At 36.5% G+C, this 18,280-nt stretch overlaps 1 protein-coding gene across 8 annotated transcripts in view; it reads left to right on the forward strand.

Moving 5' to 3' along the window:
* Nucleotides 1-18,280, forward strand: part of ULK4 (unc-51 like kinase 4) — a 633,437-nt gene that overhangs the window by 86,159 nt on the left and 528,998 nt on the right. For all 8 annotated transcript variants that reach the window (XM_079114122.1, XM_079114115.1, XM_079114118.1 and 5 more), the window contains one exon: nucleotides 12,132-12,293. In XM_079114122.1, the coding sequence (XP_078970248.1) occupies nucleotides 12,132-12,293 (162 nt within the window). The remainder of the gene's footprint in view (nucleotides 1-12,131; nucleotides 12,294-18,280) is intronic.

An 18,280-nucleotide genomic window follows, 5' to 3' on the forward strand; every position in this document is an offset into this window, starting at 1 on the left:
AGTAGAAATGAGATAAAAATATCAAGTGGAATATGTCAAGTACATAAATGCTAAAGGACAAAAAAACAGGAACACAAAGGATAAAGGAATGTTTTAGGGATCCATTTAGTAGCATAAAATCTCAAACTTTTTGTTTAATTTTTAAAACTTGTTATTGCCTAGTAAAAGATTATATTCTTTGAGGTTGTGTCTGGTTTCCAAATATCTTTCTCCTCCCCTCCTCCTGTGTTTTCCATGGATACATGATAGAAAGGATAATCTTTTATATCCATGTGCATTGTTATTAAACAATTAATTGTTAAATGGTGAAATGGTTTTTATATTTTAGTAACACACTTGCTTTTTATTGTATGGTATGTGTGAAAAGGCCCCTATATTTTTGAGAGGGAAATTGTGTAGTTTATGAAAATTTTACATTTTCTATTTGAAAAGCAGTTAAGTATGTGCATTGGCAGCATATATACTAACACTATCCTTAGCAGACAGATAAAAGATTGGGTGATTATTTTCCCTAATAAGAGATTTCTGTCCTTACAAAAATAATTCGATTATATCAAATCTTGAAATAACAAATTTGTCTAATGCATTGGGGACCTAATTCAAGGTAAAATTATTTTTATGCCTTTTGTCTTCAACAGTTTCCACCACTACTGGTATTTCTGAATGTAATTTCTTGTGAAATATGGCTTACATACTGAAGAGCACATGAAATGTATATGTATAGTTGAAAACACTCTCACATACTCACTGTCTTTAAAGAAAAAGGGAGGAGTGCTGGTAGCCTAGAGCATTCTTCTCTCTCCCTCGTGGATTGCCTCTTGTCCTCCTTTCAAGGACAACCACTATTCTGACTTTGGTAAACATCCTTAAGTTTTTATGATGTCTTTATCTTTGAAAGTATTGCTGAACATGAAATTGATTGGTTCTTAATGCTGAACTCTAAATGGAATGGCACCATATTTTTTTGAGACTTGGTTCTTTTGCTTAAAACTAGTTGAGGTTGATACATGTTGATTGTATAAGCTATAGTTCATTTCTACCACTGTATAGTGTGTTGTCCTTGGAATATGCCTCGGTATATATGCCCAGTATGTATTTATACTCTTACCACCAGAATGTGCGAACACCCATTAACCTCTCTCTTCTGAATCATTCTATATAGCCAGATTTGAAGTTTGTTGTCAGTCTGATGGGCATTAAGTGATTTCTTCAAGTAGTTGTAATATGCATCTCTTTGAATACTAATGAGGATGTTTGTCTTTTTTTTTTTTTTTAACTTATCTGGTTTTCTTAACTTCCTGTTTTGAAAAGTGCTTATCACATCTTAAACCAGCAGTTTTCCCCCATCCCACTACTTTGTAGGACTCTGTACTTGTGCAACCATTTATTTTTATAAAGTGTTTGAAACTTGAGAAAAGGAAAGAAAGCAGAACTATAAGGGTGATCTTCATTTCCATCAGCTAGATTCAACAGTTTTTAACATTTTGCCCTCTTTGCTTTGTTGTAATGTATGTGTGTATGCATCCATATGCATGAATGTACATAATTTGTTATATTTGTGTGTGTGTGTTTTTTTTTTTTTTTTTTTGGTAGTACTGGGGATTGAATTCAGGGGTACTCTATCACTAAGCTACATCACCAGGCCTTTAATTTTTTTTTTCTTTATTAAATTTTGAGACAGGGTTTTGCTGAGTTCCATTGGCTGTCCTTGAACTTGCGATCCTCCTGCCTCAGCCTCCTGAGTAACTGGCATTTGGGCATGTGCTCCTGCACCTGGTGTGCATACACATTTATTATTTTAGTTTTAAAACCATTCAGAAAAAGTGAGATATTAATGGCACTTCACACTTAGGAATTTTGTGTGTATTCTGCATATTCATCGTTTGTGGTTTTGTCTTGCAGATACTTTTATTTATTTATTTTTTAACACTTTGTTATATTGCCTCATTTTATTTTCACAACACTTTTTTTTTTCAGGTTACTTATTTCTTTTTTTTTATTGTAAATAAATGGGATACATGTTTCTCTATTTGTACATGGAGTCAAGGCATACCATTTGTGTAATCATAAATTTACATAGGGTAATGTTGTTTGATTCATTCTGTTATTATTATTTTTCCCTCCTCCCCTCACCCCTCTTTTTTTAAATGTGGTCAAGTCTTTTCATTTTCTTTACAGTGTCTGTGATAGGCAGACATTTTTAATTTTATTTTTTGTGTTCTAGGGGATTAAACTTGGGGCCTCATGCATGCTAGGCAAGTATTCCACCACAGAACTATATACCAACCCCAGAATTAATTTCAGTCTCTCTCTTTTTCTCTTTCTCTTTCTTTCTACTGGGATTTGAACTCAGGGGCACTCGACCACTGAGCCACATCCCCAGCCCTGTTTTGTATTTTATTTAGAGACAGGTCTCACTGAGTTGCTTAGCACCTCATTTTTGCTAAGGCTGGCATTGAACTTGTGATCCTCCGGCCTCAACCTCCTGAGCAACTGGGATTATAGGCATCTATCACTGGACCCAGCCTAAATTTCTTTTAATATAGCTAAATTTATCAGTCTATTCCTTTGATATGTTCTTTTGTATCTTCACTGATGATTCCCTAAACATCAAGATAGTCTATTACATTTTCTCTTAAATTTTATTTTTTCTTTTACCATTCAGAGCTTTCATCTAGTTGTAATTATATGTGTGTGTGTGTGTGTTGCTGTGTGTCTAGTTTTGTGCTTTGAAGTCAGTATAGATAATAATCCCATATCACTTGGTTAAAGTCTGTCTTCTCCCTATTGCTCTGTGATGTCACCTGTGTCCTATGAGTGTAAAGTCTCTTCCTGGGTCCTGCTTGGTTCTGTTGGGCTATATGTTTGTGCCAGACTATTAAAATTAATAGCCCTGAATTTTGGACATAAAAAAAATACACAGGAATTTTCACTCTACCAAGATCATCTTTTTTCCTCCCCAAGAGTGTCTTAGCTCCTTTTCATTTGCTCATAGAGAATGAACTTTTTGTGTTTGCCTGTTAAGATGTTGATTGAGAATACATCTGTAAGTCAATTTGAGGAGAATTAGTTGATATTGGCATGGAATGGAAGGCATAACAATGAAAATACTAAAGATGACAGATTTTATTTTAAAAATGAATTAAGATGACAGCTGATTGAAGTTTCTTTGAACTTTTGATCACAGTCAACTAATGTATTTATTATTCAAGTTAACTCTGGCTTATGTCCAGTTTTTTTTTTTTTTTTTTTTAACAGCTGAATACTTATGGAAACATTCATATATTATGCCTTGACTGGATGCAGGATAGGCAAAGATAATGTAAGACCTTGCCTTGTCTTCATTTATTCATAAACATAAATGTGTGGGTTATTTATTTATTTATTTATTTATTTATTTATTTTTTGTGGTGCTGGGGATTGAACCCGGGCCTTGTGCATGCAAGGCAAGCACTCTACCAACTGAGCTATCTCCCCAATCCCAGAAATGTTTTTTAATCCCTAGTTGTGTACCTGACTTTTAACTAATTTGGAACTTCATTGGCTTTATTTCTTTCTGGTACCATTACTAAGCCATTTAAGACTGTAAACTCTCTGCTCAATCTAGCATTAGTGATAGCTCATTAGTTTTGGCAAGTATTATTGTTATTTCACAGATAGTCCCTAGTTCTAGTTTAAATTTTTTCCTTCATGCAGGGTTGTTTGAGATAGATTAAAAATTTTTAGGTGGTTGGAATCTATCACCTTTATCCTCCCTTTGTTTAAAGAGTAAAATCTCATTACCTTATAGTCACGATTGTAGACTGTTCCATTTTTCTCTTTAAAATTGTGGTTATGTGGGGCATGGTGCTGCATGCCTGTAGTCCCAGCTACTCAGGTGGCTAAGGTAGAATGACTGCAAATTTGTGGCTGGCCTCAGCAACTTAGCCAGACCCTGTCTCAAAATAAAAAATACAAAGTGTCCCTGGATTCTATCCTTAGTAACCAGGAAAAAAAATTTTGTGATTTTGTTTTATTCATAAAACTAGCCATCTCAACCATTAAGTATATAGGTCTATGACATCAATATACTTACAATGTTGTGCTGTTTCTCTTGCTTTTACATCTGTTGAGATGTTCTTTGGCTTATTTCCTTTTTCCTTCATTTAAAACCTAAATGTAATCTTCAGAAACTATAAAAGCTTAAGGTGATGGATATGCTAATTACCCCAATTTGATCATTACCTAGTGTATAACAGTGTTGTATTTCACAAAAATGTATGAAAAATTATGTGTCAATAAAATAAAATTCAGGCCTGGGGGTGTAACTCAATGGTACAGTACTTTGGCTAGTATGCATGAGACCCTGGGTTTTGTTCTTAGCACCAGAAAATGTGCCTTATTGAACTTGAGTCATTGATTCTTATTTTAACCCTTTTTCTTCTCTCTAATCTGACTTGGGAGGAAAGCAGCATAGAAATTTTTATTGATATGTAGACCTCATAGAAAGGTAAAGTTACCTTTAAATTATAAATTACTTTGTTCCTTATTCATAGAAAGCTAACCTTGCTATGGGATATTTATAAACATTATATGAATGAAAGGTTTTCTAGCCAAATAAGTTGGAGCTCATTGGCTTAAGCCAGCAGTATTTTCAGTTTTTTGGCCCCAGACCTTACCTTATCCTGTGTCACCTTGTGTGTCTTCTGTGGAGAGGAAGCTGTGTTCTCATGCAGAGACAAGAATAAGCATGTTCCAACACTTTTCAGGAGTGTTTGAGTGTGTGTGTGTGTGTGTGTGTGTCTGTGTTTCTTGAAGATATTATGACCTTATTTTCCAAACAGATGAATTTGCCCTATGGTCATGATTTGTATCACTAATCATGTGACAGAGGTGTTAGATGTTGTTGTCCTTGTTAGAAATGCTAAGATAGAAGTTGAGGGGGCAAGTATTCAAAGTGAGAACCTTGTGGTAGAACACATAGAAAAATCGGGAGATTGGGTCCAACTGTTCAAAGGAGAGTGGCAACATGGAGGAAAGGCGTCGGTGGTGATGCCGACTCAGTTCCACGACTGCTCTGGCATTTCAGAGACCTAGAACTGGGAGTCCACAGATGGGCCATTCTCTAGAGATCTGATACTGGCCAAGCCCAGGGGGCTGCACGGGGCAGCATTTCCTGTTAAAGCAAAACAGAACCAACTAAAACTGGGGCACAGTGATTATCCTTTGTTTCTGACTCAAGCCCTTGAGTCTCAGGACTTTCCCTTCCATTGCCTTTTCCTTCCTGTGCGTATAAGTAGCAAAGAGCCGTTTCTTCCTTGGGCTCATTGCTGTGTTGGTCTCACGAATATTTGGCATTGAGTTTGAATGACATACGTTCTGTATGTGTGGAATAGGAGACTGAGAAAGTTGGCTTTTTTTTTTTTTTTTTTTTAGGTATATATATATTTTTCTGGGTAGGTAGCAAGTCACTCTACAATGCACATCTAAGCTGAAAATAACTCCTTGAATTTCTGAGTGTCTAGAGGGGAAAGAGTAATTTATACTTTTGTTTCTAATCAACCACACTCTTTTTCTATAGCTTGCGTAATTGTCTGTTTAATTATAAGTGCCAAACTGACACCTGGCATATGTTGTATTTAAAATGTGAGGTTCAAAACAAACTCTTGGCTTAATTATTCATTTCTGAACAATAGCTTATTAGATAATTTTGATGTAACAAAATTCCTTTAAGAGGAAATTTAATTTTCATTTGTTAATTAGAGCTTTGCTCTTTTTAAGAAAACCAGTGGTAAATTGTTTATGTATTTAATTAGAAAAGACCAGGCTTGAATTAAAAAGTACTAGAAGTGTTAGCTATTATATGTATTCACAATGTTTTAGACACTAGTTATCTAAGATAAGGAGAGAAATGAGTTAAAACTGTGGGTTTTTATTAAGTGCTAAAATGTATAGTTTGTATTTTTTATCACTGTAATCTAAGTTTGTTGTTAAGAAGCGTGGGTGCCAGAAATACCTGCAATTTTGATGGGGACTCACACCTACCAAAAGGGTGTGGAAAGGGTGAGCCATGTGTGTGCAATAAGATTTTCTCTTCTGAATATTCCTATGAATATGAGAATTCAAAGTCATACTTTTCTGATACAAAACAGCTTACCAGGTGTGGAGTGTGTCTTGAAATGAACCTTTGAGGATGCTTTGTGGTAGACAGTTCTCAGTTAGCACCGATTGGGACAGACCAGCTTCCAGAGTCCCTGGGGTGAGGAGCCTATAGCACGTGAGCTTGTCCTTGCAAGCCTGAGGGAGTGCCTCCTCTCCTCCTGTAGCCAGGGACATACAGGGGAGGCTCTAGAGTTTGGCTTTGCTGGATTTGGCATTGAAGAACTGGTGAAATATCAGCAGCGATACCTTTCAGGATTTATATGGGTTGGGGCACTGTGTAAATTTTCATATTCCTTTGACTCTTTTCCCATGGTATGCCTTGTACTCTTAACAAAGTCTGTTGCTTTTCTGCTTCTCATGCAATACCCACCCTTCTGGTTTTTCTCGTCATCTTTTTGTTACTATTTTTAGCTTAGTGGGATTGTGGTTAGAGAATAGTGCATGCATGCTTCCAGTCTTTTGGAATTTATTGAGATTTCTTTTTGAATTCTCTCATAGTTGTGTGATGTAGTTTTTTCTTATTAGGTCAAGCTTGTTAACCTGATTAAATAGAAGATAAATCTAAATCTACTATCCTGATGTTTCTTTTTTCTTCTTCTTTTTTTTTTTTTTTTTTTTTTGGTCTGCTTTATCAGATACTAAGATGTGTGTTTAAATTTTTCCTTTTGGTATATAAAAATATGATATATATGTGATTATATATATAAAATGATATGTATGTGATTATAAAAAGAAGAATTGTTAGATTAACTTACATGACCAGAAGGTGGGTAATCTCACAATGGTCGTCTGCCATCTGGAGAGCTGGAGGAACCCAGTAGCTGCTCAGTTTAAGAAGCTGCAGTCTCAGAACAAGAGGGAAAAATGATGCCTCCTCATTCTGGAACTGAAGGCCTGGAAACTCCCTGGAGAGTCACTGGGCAGGGTCTGCTTTGGAAGAGTGAAGAAGCTGGAGTCTGATGCTCTTGGGCAATTGCGGCAGCATTCAAGAACCTGTTCAAGACTTGAGCTTGTGTCTGTTGTTGCTTTGTCCTTCCAGCTTTCCGTTCCATCCAGGCCTCCAACCTATTGGACTGCCCATATTTAGGGTGGGTCTCCGTTTCAGTTCATAGTCCCATAAGCCAGACATTCCTAGAAATGCCCTCAATGAGACAGCCAGAAACATCTTAAACAACTCTTAATCTATTCAAGTTGACAATTCAGATTAACCATTATAGTAGGGCTGCAATTTTATCTTGTTTCACTTTTATGCATCTTGAGTGTTAGTTGTTACACATATAGAAAATTTAGGTTCCCCCCTTGATTTATTGTAATTTTTATCATTGTGGTGTGACCTTAAAAAATATCTAGTAGTGCTTTTTGCCTGTTTTGTCTGGCATTAATAATAGCTATATTGCCTTTTTTGGGTTCTATATAATGGGTACATCTTTTTCCAATCTCCCTTTTTCATCCTTTGACTTTTAGGTATCTCTTATTTTTGTTCATTAAAGATTATTTTATAGTTATTTTTCTTAACTATTGTATTCAATTTACATTTATTTTAATTGTTGGCATAATTGTGTTTATAGTGCCATCTTATATTATTTGTTCCATTGGTTTTGTATTTTACTTCATGTCTTTTGATGTTTAGAAATTCCTTTTATTTTTTCTGTTACTCTTTTGAAATGTAATTTTCTGTGAATACCATTGTAGGCTGATAATTTTCAGTTAGCAATTAAGGATAGAATTTCATTGTCTTCTGGCCACAGTTACTGCTGCTAAGAAGTCAGTGTCAGAGCAACCATGACTGTTCCGAAGTTGATACTCTGCAAATCAAGTGAGGGCCGACTGTGTGTTTAGTTTCTTGTGAGTTTGCCCTCAACCCCCAACTTATTTCAACAGGGAGTCAGGGACATAGGAGAGCAATTTCTTTTTTTTCTTTTTTCTTTTCATTACTGAGGATTGAATTGTACACGCTAGGCAAGTACTCTACCACTGAAATACAACCCCCCAGTCCTTTAAAAAATTTTAAATTTTGAAACAGTATTGCTAAGTTGCCCAGGCGGACCTCAAACTTGAAATCCTCTGAGTAGCTGGGGCAGTGTGTGTCTTCTGGGAGTTCCTTCTCGTTCACATCTGTTGCACTTGGTTGTGGCCGCTGTTGACTACCTGGGTCGGGAGTCTTCATTGTACTTCCTACCCGTGACGGACCTCAGCTTTGCCCTCGCTCCTCTTGTTCACCTTGTGAGAGAAATACTTTTGGAACAAATGCCAGGTTGAGTACTCTGGGCACTAGACAATCACTGGTTTAAGAATTTGGTCCTAGTTTACAGATGTTTTTAAGAAACGTTATTATACCTATCATTTTTTGTTGCTTTCAGAGAGTTAGGGTCATCCAGGTTTCTTGCCCACTGTATTGCAAGAAATGAAAAATTCTTATGTTCTTTAAGGTTCAGAGAGTTACTAAAGCTGTAATAAACTATGTAAAATAACTCCAGGTACCTTGAAACCTTTAGAGGAAAGATCATAATTTTACTAGGTCTACGAAAGTGAAAATAATGTCAATATTTTAGATGTTAATTTTGGTTCTCTTTATTGGAAAAGTAGGCATGTAATTAAAACCAGCAGCAAAGCTTTCTTTTTTGTTAAGATTGCATACAATACATTATATCTACTTAACACCATGAAACAGTACAGCAGTTCATTAGTAACCCTACTATTTTTCTAATAATCATAGCTTTTATTCTCATGACATGATGAAAAGAGGTCTTTGATTAAATGATAGTTTAGTCTAGTTGTCCCTTCCAAAGAGTTAATGAGCAGAAAATAGCACTAGTCTTACTGCTTGTGTGACGTCCCACAGGGGATCCCAGAGGGACTAGGACAGCTTATTTCAGGCAGTCACACGTTAAATTGGCCTGACAGCCTCCGAGTTTATAGAGCACTGAGATGACTCGGGACCTCTTTCCAACCTGGGTGCTAAAATAGTTTCGGTTTCTAGGGCTAGGAATGAATCCTCTAGGAATTGACTGACAATTGTGATATAAAGTATATGTGAAGTCCTCCATAAATAGCGCCTTTCCTCCCCATATTTGGGCAGAAGGTTTTAGAACCTTATGTGAAAAAGGAGCAAAAGAAAAAAACAAAATATCCAGAACAAAATGTCATCTTCACATGTGATGTAAAGAGGACATAGTTTCTTTCTGAGGGCAAACAGACTTCCTTATATTAAACCGCCACATGAGGGCAGCTTCGTACCTCCCGGTTAGAGCAGTATTCTAGTGAAGTACCTGTCCTCAAGTGTGAGTGGGTCTGCCACCAGCGGGGAGAGGTAAACTGAGCACTGAGGCACATCCTGTCCTTTTTTTTTTTTCCCCCCCAACTTTGCTAAACAGGTGACATATTTTATTTCTCCCCTAAGCATGGTGAATAAAGGAACAGAGGCTCTTGAAATGTGCCAGAAGTTCAAGAAAATCACAGCATGTTTAAACTTCCTGTTCTGGCAATGTGTGCCATTGATAATAATAGGAAGAAAAGCTAACACTTACAGAGAACTTACTGCTCTCCATGATCTGGATTATTAAAAGGGTTTGCATGTGCCATCTGATTGCCTTATCAAACCTCCCCGTTTTGATTTTATAGATGGGGGAACAAAGGCACAGGTGAATATGCCACACACATAGAGCTGGTAGAATGCAAGCTGAGGCTTGGATTTAGATATCACTGAATATTTCTCTTTATGTTTTTACATGAAAAAAGATATCATGTTAAAGTAGTAACAATCCATACAGAGTAAAATATGTCTGAAGTAGCTTTGGTGGACTCCTTTCCCTGTGACCTACTCCTGTTAGAATTGCCATTAACAGAGTTATTTTTCTGTGCCCTTCCTTTACTTGTGTATATTTTAAACAAATGTGGGATTATGTTCATATAATTCTCTATTCAATATTTTAAATTAAAATATACCATGAAATAATATACTCAGATATTTAAAATGAATGTTTTGTAAATGTTTTCCCAGTCCAAGAAACGGTGAGGCTCAATGTTATCATTATGAGCAAAAATTAAAGATTTTGTTGAAGTTTAATAATTTTTTTATTCTTAGTGCCTTTTTGTCCTCAAAAGCTTTGCCTGCTCAAAACAGGGTATTCTTATGATTTCTTGTAGAAGTCGTGTGTTTTAAAGTGCTTTTCTTCATTTGAGTTTGTCATTCATCTCAAAGTCATTTCCGAGTCCAGAGTTAGCTGAATGTTTTTTATGGCCCAGAACGTGGCCTGATCTGGTAATATTTCATGTGATCTGGGAAAGGTGTGTTCTTTTGTTGAGCAGAGTGTCTGGTGAATGTGAAAGGTGGTTGGTAGTGTTATCCATGTCTTGGCTTTTGTGAATAATGCTGCAGTGAACATGGGAGAGAAGACATCTGGTTGGTGTACTGCCCTCAGTTCCTTTGCTTGTATACTCAGTAGTGAGATTTCCAGATCATAGGTAGTTCTTCTGATTTTTTGAGGAACCTCCATAGTGTTTCCCCAAATGGCTAACCTAATTTACATTGCTTTTGACAATCTGAGGGTTCCCTTTTCCACATCCTCGCAACAGGTGTTGTTTTTATCTTTTTGCTAGTAGCCAGTTTTAGCAGATATGAGATCATATCTCATTGTGGTTTTAATTTACAATTTTCTAATAATGAGTACTTTTGAGCACTTTTTCATTTATCTATTGGCCATTTGTGTGTGTGTTTTTTTCTTTCTGAGAAAGATCTATTCCAGTTCTTTGCCCATGTTTTCAATAGGGTTATTTGTTTTCTTGTTGGGTGGTCTGAATTCCTTATGTGTGGTTGATATAAGCCTCGTATCCAATGTATGTTTTATAATTTTCTCCCAATCTCTGGGTTGTATCTTCACTGCATTGCTGTCTTTGCTGTGCAGAAGATTTTTTATTTAATGTGATCCCCTTATCCTATTTTTCATTGACTGTGCTTATGGGATCATATCCAAAAATATCTTCTTTGACCAGTGTCATTGGAAATTTTCCTGTTTTTTTTTTTTTTCCCAGTAGTTTTATAATTTCGAGTCTTACATTTAAGTCTTTACTCCATGCTGAGTTGATTTCTCTATATCAGGGATAAGGGTCTACTTTTATTCTTTATGTATATATCCAGTTTTCCCTTTACCATTTACTGAAAAGACACCGTTCTTTCCCCATTGTATGTTGTTGGCACTTTTGTCAAAAATCAATTGTCAGTGAATGTGTAGGTTTATTTCTGGACTTTCTATTGTTATCTGTTGATCAGTAGACCTGTTTTTACCCTGTGGTAACTACTATAGTTTTGTAATACATTTAGAGATCTGGTAGTCTGAAACCTCTCGCTTTGTTCTTTTTGATCAGAATTTATTCAGCTATTTGGGGTCTTTTATGGTTACATAAGAATTTGAGGACTTTTTTCTATTTGAAAAATGACATTGAAATTTTGATAGGAATTTTATTAAATTTGTGGCTCTCGTTGGGTAGCTCGGACATTTAAACAATATTCTTCCATTCCACGAACACAGAATATCTTTCCATTTATTTGTGTCATCTTCAATTTTTTTTAATCAACGTTTTATAGTTTTCAATTACAGATCTTTCACTTTCTTGGTTACATTTACTCATAAGTATATTTTTTGATGCATTGTAAATGAGATTATTTATTTTTCAGATAGTTTCAAATGTATAGAAATAACACTAATTGGGGCTGGGAGGTGTAACTCAGTGGTAGAATGCATGTCTAGCATGTACAAGACTCTAGGTTCAACCCCCAGTACTACTCAGCAAAGAAAAAAGCTACTGATTTTCATAAGTTTATTTTTATATCCTGTAACTTTACTGAATTTGTCAGTGTTAACAGTTTTTGGTTTTACCTTTGTTTTTCAAAGATGATATTATTGGGCAGAGATTTGTATGAAGAAATGACATGCATGTATTTCTAATCCTAAATAATAGTCTCTGAAATTCTCCTTGTTTGCTCTCTCCAGGAAGAACGTGTTGTGAATCACATGGCTGCAAAGATTATTGAGAATGTCTGCACGACTTTTTCAGCTCAGGCGCAGGGCTTTATTACAGGAGAAGTTGGACCTGTTTTATGGTACTTATTCAGACATTCCACCGTTGATTCTCTTAGGATAACAGCAATATCGGTAAGATGGAGCATCTTTTGGGGATATATTTTTAAATGCCAAGTTTGAAGACATGTGCCAGAGTAAGAGTAAATTTAATTTAATGGGAAGGAAACAGAAATCTCAGAATAATAGTTGGTAACACCAATAGCTTGATTTTTTTTTTTTTTCCTGAAGCGGAATTTTAAAAATAGGAGCCGGAAAACCTGGGGCCATGAGGAAATTCCGGTAGGACTTTGTAGAACTAGGACATTATTTTAAAAACTATTTGGAGCAAATAGTGGGAAACTGTGGCAGCAGGGCACAGGGTCTGGTTTGTCATATTTTTAGTGTTATATTAGTTTCCTGATTTTTCTTGTTAGCACCCTTGCTCAGATCTTGTGCTAAATGATTTTATCATATGTGGTTCAGATAAGCTAATTTTAATGTTCAGGCATCTGTGGTCCATGAGTTTTTATGTTTTGATTAGTCGTCTGCTCTTTTGTGCACATGGTTATATAACAACTTGGTATAAAGGACAATTATGTACGAAGATGTGTTCACATGGTTGTATCAATTTAATAGTCTACTGAACAAATGCAAGCCTTTTTCATATGATTTATTTAAATATTCTCTTTGGTTACCAGTCTCATCTGACTTTGAATATTATGTGGCACTCTTACCCGTACTGCTCTTGTCAGCTTCTTCTCTGTGGCAGTTTCCTACCTTTCTTTCTGAAACTTAATCCTACATTTCATCCTATGTCCTCAATGAATTGTCCTCTACAGCCCAGAGAAACATTTGGTGGAAATTATTCCTTCTCCATACCTGTTGACCTGTTTGTGTGTACATTTCTCTAATTCTTTACCCCCTAGTACAATTGATGAGCTGTCCTTGCTCCTGTCAGGGACAAACTTCTTCATGTTTCTCCAAATTATCTTCATAATTCCTCCCTGGGAACCTCACTTACATGGCTATTTTTGTTCTCCTAAGTCTTCAATCTTTCCTTCTCCACTGGATCGTTGTGATCAGGATTCAAGTATTCTTCAATATGTGCCCCATCCCCTGCCCTTTAAAACAAAAACAAACAAACAAACAAACAAAAAATCCCCCAGCGAAGCATATCTTCACAAACATACTGCATTAGTGTCTGAAACGTAGTATTGTTTCTTTCTGGTCAGCACTTCCTCTTCAGTCCTGTTTGGCAGCTGTCTTAAATGCTTCTGAACTTGATCTCACCGAGGTCTCCAATGACTTTCATGTTGCTAAAACTTGTGGATGTTTATGATTTCTTTTCATTTCTTATATCACCTATGTAATCTTGAAGATCAAGGGCTAAAAATGCTGATCCTTGAATATTGTTAGGAATTCTCTCTCTCTCTTTCTCACACACATACAGACACATATTTCAGCAGCCACATGTTTAAACTTTTTTTTTTTTTAAAATCCACAACTAATTATGTATTAATAATCATAGGGAAATTATCAGAAGTAGTTGGGGTATGTAGTGATTTTCCTCAAACTACAGTTTAAGGGGTTTACATTAGCGTTTCATCTTTATGTTCAGTATGGTTTCTTTTCTTGGCCAAGTTTTTCCAATTGTTCCCACCAAAAGTTCATACTTCTAGCCCTTCCTTTCTTCATCTGAGGCATTGAGCTCGATTCTTTCATCTTGTGCTTCTTGTGCTTTCTTCTTAACATCCGTCTGAATCATTAACTTTTCATTGAGATTTTGCCAATTGTCCCAACAGTGTCTCCTTTCACTTTTCTGCTCCAGGATCCTATTCAGGATCATGTGTTGCATTTTGTTTTCCTAGCTCTGTAGTCTCTGCAGTCTGAAGCAGTTCTTTAGACTATGTGTATTTCATAAGAAGTGCATAGTTTTTATTTGTAGGATGAGGCTCAGTTTGGGTCTATCTAGAATTTCCTTATTATGCCTCCATAGCATTCCTTTGGTTACTCCTAACTGCCCAGCTGCCTTTGTGATAGTTGCCATATGATAGACATTCATTTGTATCATTTTTTTTACACCAGGGATTGGTATAACAGACCAGATAATAAACGTTATGAGTTTTTTTTTTTTTTTTCTCACGTGCAATCCCTAATGCACGTTCTTTTTGTTTGTTTTGTATTTAGTAACTCTTAAAAGATGTAAAAACCACTTTTTGTACCCCTCATGAACTGTATGAAAACAGGCCTTGGGCATTGGTTGGTGTTCTGTTTGGAGGCACCACTGCCCCTTCTCCCACGTGTGTGTGTGTGTGTGTGTGTGTGTGTATGTATCTGTATCATTGTGAACTCCTGGACTGCTGCTTTTATTCAGTACGTTATAATACTCCTGTGACTACTGGTACTGATGCCTCTAATTTTAATCTGATACTTTAGGATTCTTTCTGGCCTTCCCCCTTGCCATGTTTGTAAATCCAGAGAAATCTGGCTCCAGTTTTTCCTGATGTATTTACTGATGTGTTTTATCAGTTAATTTACCCCCTTCGTATAACAGGCTGCCATCACTCTGGCGCCCTCCTCAGTGTTACTCTCCTTCCTCCTGGCCACTGCCACTCTGTCTCCTCCGCCCCTCCTCCGCTCAGCACTCTGTTCCTTTATTGTCTCCTTTCCTTACACCTTGCAGCTTGAAACTAGGAGGAGGTTGAGAAAAAAGGGTTAACAGTCATTTTTTTTTTTTTTTTTTTTGGTACTAGGGATTGAACCCAGGGGCACTTAACCACTGAGCCACATCCCCAGCCCTTTTTCTTTTTAAAAATATTTTATTAGAGACAGGGTCTCACTGAGTTGCTTAGGGCCTTGCTAATTTGCTGAGGCTGGCTTTGAACTCGAGATGCTCCTGCCTCAGCCTGCCAAGTCGCAGGATTGTAGGTGTGCACCACTGCACCCAGCGACTAGCAGTCATTTTTAATGCCTTTCCTTCTCTTGGCTTCTTTTGCGTCACTGTTAATAGCCAGCTAGTCAACCTGCCCTGTGATGCTAATGCAGATCTGTCTACCTCCCTCTGCAGCTACTTTGCCATCTCATAATTCATGTCACCACCGTCTCTCACCTGGAACCATTGGACTAGCTTATTAAATGCTCTTCCAAAGGCCAATTTTATGCTTCACCAATTCTGTTCTCCACACACAGTGAACTTCTTGAAATCATATCTCCTTTTCTACTTAAAATTTCAAATGACTTTTCCTTTTTCCCCCTGAGGGATTCATGATACTTTATTTAAAGTGGTAGGTAAAAGTTATGAATTGGTGAATGCTTTCAGTTTTAGGGTAATATTTAATGTTTAAAGCAGTGAGCATACTTTACTTAGCAAACTAGTTATGTTAGTTTATTTTATTATAACATGTCATAGATTATGAACTCCTTGAAATCCAGAATTAGGTTTTTGTTCTTCTTTCAGTTTGATGCCAGGTCTATTGATTGCAAGTTGGGACTTTTTCTGCAGAAATTGAGGGAGCCTCCTCTCCCATGTGTGAGTAGAGGGCAGGAGGTTACTTACATTAATTTCGCCTCTTTACTGGGAGGGGGAAAAAAGTAAAAATAATGGAGAGAATATAACATGAGATTGGGGATACTAAAATTGATCCTAACATCATAATCTTAAGAACATTACACCTGTACTGTGAATAGCTTCACATGAAAATTAAAGACAAGTTATAGAAACCAGGAATGTGTATTCCGAAGATACATCACATACATTCCTGGCAGTTTCTTTCTCCCCAGGAGGCCTTACAGAGGTGAACTTCCTTCTCAATTATTTTTTTCATATTCACCTCTAAGGAATGTATCTTGAAGGTTAATGTACCCAGTTGGTGATCCAGTTGAGAATTCTTACCATGACTTTGAAGATCTTGCATGGTTTGGCCACTGCATACCCATTTTATCCCATGTTATAATACTAGTTCCCTTACTTACCATGTCCCTCAGTCAGATATTTTCTAGGATTTCAACATATTTTTCAGTCTTGGGATCTTTCCCTTTGTTATTCCCTTTGCCTAGGAAGTTTTCTGCTGGGTTTTCACATGGAAACTCCTCATCTTTCAGTTCTCACCTCCTCAGTTAGGATGTACCTGGCTCCTCTTCCTTCCCTTTGAGATCGGTTCACTTCTTCTTTTCCCTCACAGAAATGAATACAGCTCTATTCCATTTATTTTATACACAGTTTTCCCTATTAGAGTATCAAGTTCAGAAAGATAGGAGCCCTGTTCCTCTCCTGAGCACACGGAAGGTACTCAGTAGTGGTTATGTTGACTGAATGAACGAGCATCTGGCAGGGGATAGCATTATTTAGGACTGAGGCATGAACCTGCCCCTCAATCCACTTGTAACTGTCCACATTTGCTGCCTCTCTCACTGATTTTCAGAGTCATTTTTTCTAGTGAGCTCTGACCCCATAGATTCCTCTATATCATTGTGGTCCCCAGACAAGCAGCATCAACATCACTTTTTTTGGCCCCAGTCTAGACTAGCTAAATCAAAATCTCTTTAGGGAATGGGGGAAGCGGGTAAAGAATGAGGCCCAGTGATCTGCATTTCAGTGATCCTCCAGGTAATTTTTAACCTGTTGCAGTTTGAGAACCGGTGCCCTAGGAGAATACTAAAGACTAGAAGGGTTTCTGAGACCTTCAAAACACCAGTGTAGTTTAGAGTGAAAGATGATTTCTTTTTCCTCCTCCTTAAAGGTGACATCATTCATAGGTATTGGTAGTTGGAGGGAGTGGACCTGAGTTGGGGAATGTGTGGAATAGGTAAAAGTGAATCTTAGAATTATTGGGATTACAGGGAATCTCTCTATAGGCATCATAGTGGGAACCTGAGAAACCCATAGAGTTAGATTGGGTAAAATGACTCCTAACAGGGAGATAACTGGTGTAATCATAATTATTGAAGTGCTGAGATGAAAAGGAATCAAAAAATAATATGTAGGGTAGTGGTTCTCACTGCCCTCACTAGAGTTGCGGGTAGAGTGGGCACTTTTCAAGCAACATTAACTACTTCCTCTTCTTGCTCTTCACCTTGAATTTATTCTGATATATCCTAAGATCTTTCAGGGCTCAGATGAGAATGTGTCTAGCTTGAAAAAGCTTTCAGGATAATATTATATGATGTTGAGAAGTCATTTCATAGACCAAAAAGAAATGGTTCTTAAACTTTTCTTCCCTTGCTGACTCTGTTTGTGTTTGTAACAATATGCCACCTTCACTTCTGATTTAGTCTATTCTTAGAAATTGTTTTATTAAAAAGACAAAATTCAAATTCTGGGTTGTAGCAGATGTTCTTTTTGAAGAAAAATTTGAAGAGAACTTTGAATTGGAACAGTTATTTATAGTTATAAAATATATTTTCAAACTCTATTTCATGAAGTATTTAAAAACCAAATCATTGAAGATTGGACTTGACATTTGATTTTTTTTTTTTGATTCAGAAAGTACAAACATTAGTGTGCTTAGACTCCACATCATCTCTGTTGCTTTGAAGCATTCAACTGAATTTGATATTCAGAAGTGACTAAAGATTGTCTTCTGCATGCGCTTTTCAAAATGGAAAATCCTTTAAGCTTTTGAGCAGCATTGTGAAGAGGAGACATTGAGATAGTCCTCATGTTGCTGTGAATGCTGTTTAGAAGTAATGTGGACAAATCTTTTTTTTTTTTTTTTTAATTGTAAACAAATGGGATACTTGGTTTGATTCTGATTCAAATAAACTGTTTGTTTTTTTTGTTTTGTTTTTTTGTTTTTTTTTTTTAGTTTTTGGAAATATTTTTATTTTTTTTAAGTTTATTTTTCATAAACCTCATACTTTTTTATTTTTTTTATTGTAAACAAATGGGATACATGTTGTTTCTCTGTACATGGCGTAAAGGCATACCAATTGTGTAATCATAAATTTACATAGAGTAATGTTGTTTGATTCATTCTGTTATTTTTTCCCTTCCCCCCACCCCTCCCACCCCTCTTTACCCTCTATACAGTCCTTCCTTCCTCCATACTTGCCCCCCTCCCTAACCCTAACTCTAACCCTAA

Source organism: Sciurus vulgaris, assembly GCF_902686455.1.
Source record: "Sciurus vulgaris genome assembly, chromosome: 16".
NCBI classification, from domain to species: Eukaryota; Metazoa; Chordata; class Mammalia; order Rodentia; family Sciuridae; genus Sciurus; species Sciurus vulgaris.